The 1,544-nt window shown below is 43.3% G+C and overlaps 1 gene segment (V, D, J or C); it reads right to left on the bottom strand.

Annotated features, from left to right (window-relative positions):
* Positions 1 to 794: 794 nt before the first annotated feature.
* On the bottom strand, positions 795 to 1,274 carry LOC114635974. The segment is given in 2 exon segments: positions 795 to 1,117; positions 1,202 to 1,274. Coding segments are annotated over 2 exon segments (369 nt in total).
* Between the last annotated feature and the right edge of the window lie 270 nt (positions 1,275 to 1,544).

Below are 1,544 nucleotides of genomic sequence, written 5' to 3'. Positions count from 1 at the left end.
AGACAAACCCAAAAAGACATGCATGGCATGTACTCACTTCTAAGTGAATATTAGCCATAAAGTACAGAATATCATTGCTACAATCCATGGACACATAAAAAAGTTAAATAACAATGAAGGATACGTGAATCTCATTCAGACGAGGATGTGAAATTGTCAATGAAAATGGATAGTGGTAGGGAACAGGGTGTGAGAAAAGATGGTGGGGAGATAAGGGGAAAAGATGTCTATAGATCAACAAGAAGAGGGAATGGAGGGTGAATGATATTCAGTGATAAAAGGGGAGTAGAGGAGAACATCCCTAGAAACTGCCAGTGACTGGTCTTGTTTCATTGTTGGACAAGTGGAAAGCTCCCGATAGTTTGTGGTTGGACTTTTGGTAATCCTGATGAAATATTAGCAGCATAAGAAATAAACAGTATTAGATAGTCCATTGATAATGCTTTGTAGAATCCCTATTGTTGAGGGTTACTGAGGAATTGTAAAGGTGTTCCCTAATCCTCCATAGCCTATGAGACATTGGATGGTCCATGGTAGATGGAGGGTGGCACCAGTTTTGATATTCACCTTTAGTATATCTGTGGAAACTTAATTTAATCAAAACACAAAGTATGAGTTGAATTATGAGACAGTAGGACATAAGAAGTCCACATCTTTAATATTAAAAATATGCTCACACAGCATTGGCCAGAATTTCTGAGATTCTGAAGTGTGCCTGGGAAGTTCTTGTTGGTTGTCACCGCCCCCTGCTGGTCCTGAGGATCCCTGTAGGAAGGTTTTTGTGCAGGTTCATACTAGACTTCGTTCACTGTGTCTCTGGCACAGTAGTAGGTGGCTGTGTCTTCGTTTCCCATATTGTTCATTTTTAAGAAAACTTGGCTCTTGGAGGTGTCCCTGGTGATGCTCAGTCTGGATTTGAGAGCTGAATTATATGCTGTTCTCCCATCATATGCTATTATTCCCATCCACTCCAGACCCTTTCCTCGGGGCTGGCGAACCCAGTGTACATTATAGCTAGTTAATGAGAACCCAGAGACAGTGCAGGTGAGAGACAGGGTCTGTGAGGGCTGCACCAGGTCAGGACCTGACTCCTTCAGCTGCACCTGAGACAGGACACCTGTGAAGAAGCAACATCACCATCAGTCATACATTCCACAGATGACATTCTTGAGTCCTTCTCCTGAAACTATGAAACACTTACAGCTTGGAAAGGTGACCAGGCAGAGGAACAGCACCAGGGCCGACATGCTCTGATGGAGGCTCTAGTGAGCAGAGGATGGGGCTTCTCAGCTAGGCCTGGGCTTTCAGCCTGAGCTGAGGGCTGCTTTGCATTGGGGGAGGTTCCTGAGAGGATAAAAGCAAGCACTCAGCAAGGTTTCCATTTTTTCCTCAGGTACTGATACTTTCTTTGTGCTTTTTAGAGGAAATGGAACTGTTGTCTCATGAACATTTTTCCTGGTTCTGTCTGGGTTTCAAAGTCCAAATAAGCAGAAAATTAATTGATTCACTTGATTCAACACTTGGAAGCAAACACTGGGATGTTT

The sequence above is a fragment of the Grammomys surdaster genome, unplaced genomic scaffold (genome assembly GCF_004785775.1).
Source record: "Grammomys surdaster isolate TR1022 unplaced genomic scaffold, NIH_TR_1.0 120586, whole genome shotgun sequence".
Lineage (NCBI taxonomy): Eukaryota > Metazoa > Chordata > Mammalia > Rodentia > Muridae > Grammomys > Grammomys surdaster.
Note: the sequence above shows the minus strand (reverse complement) of the source record. Positions and strands in the feature narration are given on the sequence as shown.